At 31.7% G+C, this 1949-nt stretch overlaps 1 protein-coding gene across 1 annotated transcript; it reads right to left on the bottom strand.

Annotated features, from left to right (window-relative positions):
* Window positions 1-333: 333 nt before the first annotated feature.
* LOC132736842 (E3 ubiquitin-protein ligase cblA-like) lies at window positions 334-1296 on the bottom strand (the record flags this gene model as incomplete). Its single annotated transcript, XM_060724064.1, has 2 exons — window positions 334-666; window positions 1023-1296. Coding segments are annotated over 2 exons (489 nt in total), but the record flags the coding sequence as incomplete, so codon positions are not given.
* Between the last annotated feature and the right edge of the window lie 653 nt (window positions 1297-1949).

The following is a 1949-nucleotide window of genomic DNA, read 5'->3' as shown; positions in this document are numbered from 1 at the left end:
AATTTATCACAGACAAAATGATCGTCCTAGCCCAGCATTATTTGTAATTAATATATAAATTAATGAATAACTTAATAGATTCACAGAATCATAATTTAAATAAAAGTAATTTTCTCTATTTTTATACAAATTATAAACTGTTATTTAGAACAAGTAATACAAATGCAGAGATCTAAAATATTTACACTGGAGTACTGATCAGTAAACAGTACTGGGCGATAAAGTGTTTATAAAATAAAATGGATATCTTATAAAGCATGAAATTAGTACAAAAAATATTATTTAGAAACTTGCAAAATACGAATAAGAAGAGAAAAATATACATAACTAAATATTAAAAGCTTAAATGTAACAATAATCTTAAGTATGGAAACCTAGCTTATTTTGAAAAATACATACTTTAGAAGCAAATGTTATAGTGTTTATTTGAAGATCTTTGTAGATAAGAAAACTAAAACCAAGAGACCTCACTCCATGTTCGAATCCTTCTGCCACACCTAGGACAAAGGGCGAATCGAACAAGGCAACGTTGGCAGATTATGATGTGTCCACATTCTCTGTTAACGGCATCGCGAATATTTGTCGTACACTCTGAACACATAAGTTCATCTGGAAGTTGCTCTCTCAATGCATGTGGCAGAGCTGTAACTTGATTCTGCAATAAGACTGTTAAACAAGTTGGTGTCAATGTGAATTATTTATAGTGTATGTTATGCAAAAACATATCAATGTGAATTCTCATACAAAAAGACGCACAAGTAGCTAACTGAAAAAAAATGTTGTTTTTTTTCAAATGTTCAACAAAAAACAAATGCAAGCAGAACTTGAATACACAAATTCATAAAAATTAGATGGAAAAATTAACAGGCAGTAGAATTATCAACTATTTGTGTTTCAAAACAATTTAAAGCAGATGCCTCAAGATTCCTGTGAATTTTTAAAAGTTTAAGTACATTTTTATTTTGGCCCATCTAAAGGCATGCATATTTAACAGCTGTAATCTTAGTCTTCAAAAATAGTACCTGCAGAATGCCGATTTCGTCTTACTCTTCTATTGCGATTTTCATGTCTAAGAGAAACTACTCGTTCTCGTGCGTGATTTTCACGCCTGAGTGAAACAACTCGTCCTTCTGCATCACTGTTGTTCTGGTCATATGGGTTTCTGTCTCGTTCAATATTACCATTATAGCCTGTCTCTTGTCTTATACGTTCTTGGTTGTCTCCATTCCAGAAAAGCCGTGCTGCCACAAAGAGCCTTAATAGAGCGAATATCCCTATCAGGCTGGTTATTATTATCTAAAGTCAAAAAGTGCACGTATTAATTATACAATTTTGTTGTAATGTAAAACAGTACGTGTCAGAAATAACAAGATATGTTTGTAAAATATGTATGCCTCTATATGCAGAAAATAAATTAAGTGGCCAGTTTTTTATAACTGACCTTTGCCCTAGTGACCAATAAAATCAATAAGGGTTATCTACTGGTCATGACTAGTCACTTGGTCATTGTGACCATGAAGATTGTGTGCAGCAATTTTATGACAAATTTATCACAAAAAATTACATATTCATAAATTTAATTTTATGAATCATGTAGGCCTCCTTAATGACTTGCTGTCCATTAAGAATTGTTATATTAGATAAGAAAAGTTTATACCAAAATCATTTTTAGTTTAATAAAAATATCAACCAAGGCAACTTTAGTTGTTGAGTAGTTGTTCTCCTCAAAATATCATAGCCTTCTGTGATTTATGATTGTTAGAACGAACTTTGTCCGTTGCTGAACGTCAACCAGCTGTTCTGATTATACTAATTTACTCGTTTCCCTTAACGGTACCCCTAAGGACTGTCGGTACGACTGTAAATAATTGGCGGATTTATTTGTTTGTGATCTATAAAGATACTTCTAAACAAGTGATAAGTTTATAAGATTCCAACTTAATGAATAT

This window comes from Ruditapes philippinarum, unplaced genomic scaffold (genome assembly GCF_026571515.1).
Source record: "Ruditapes philippinarum isolate M1 unplaced genomic scaffold, ASM2657151v2 ctg9955_1_1_1_1, whole genome shotgun sequence".
Lineage (NCBI taxonomy): Eukaryota > Metazoa > Mollusca > Bivalvia > Venerida > Veneridae > Ruditapes > Ruditapes philippinarum.
The sequence above is the reverse complement of the archived record's forward strand: the minus strand, read 5'-3'. Positions and strand labels throughout refer to the sequence as shown.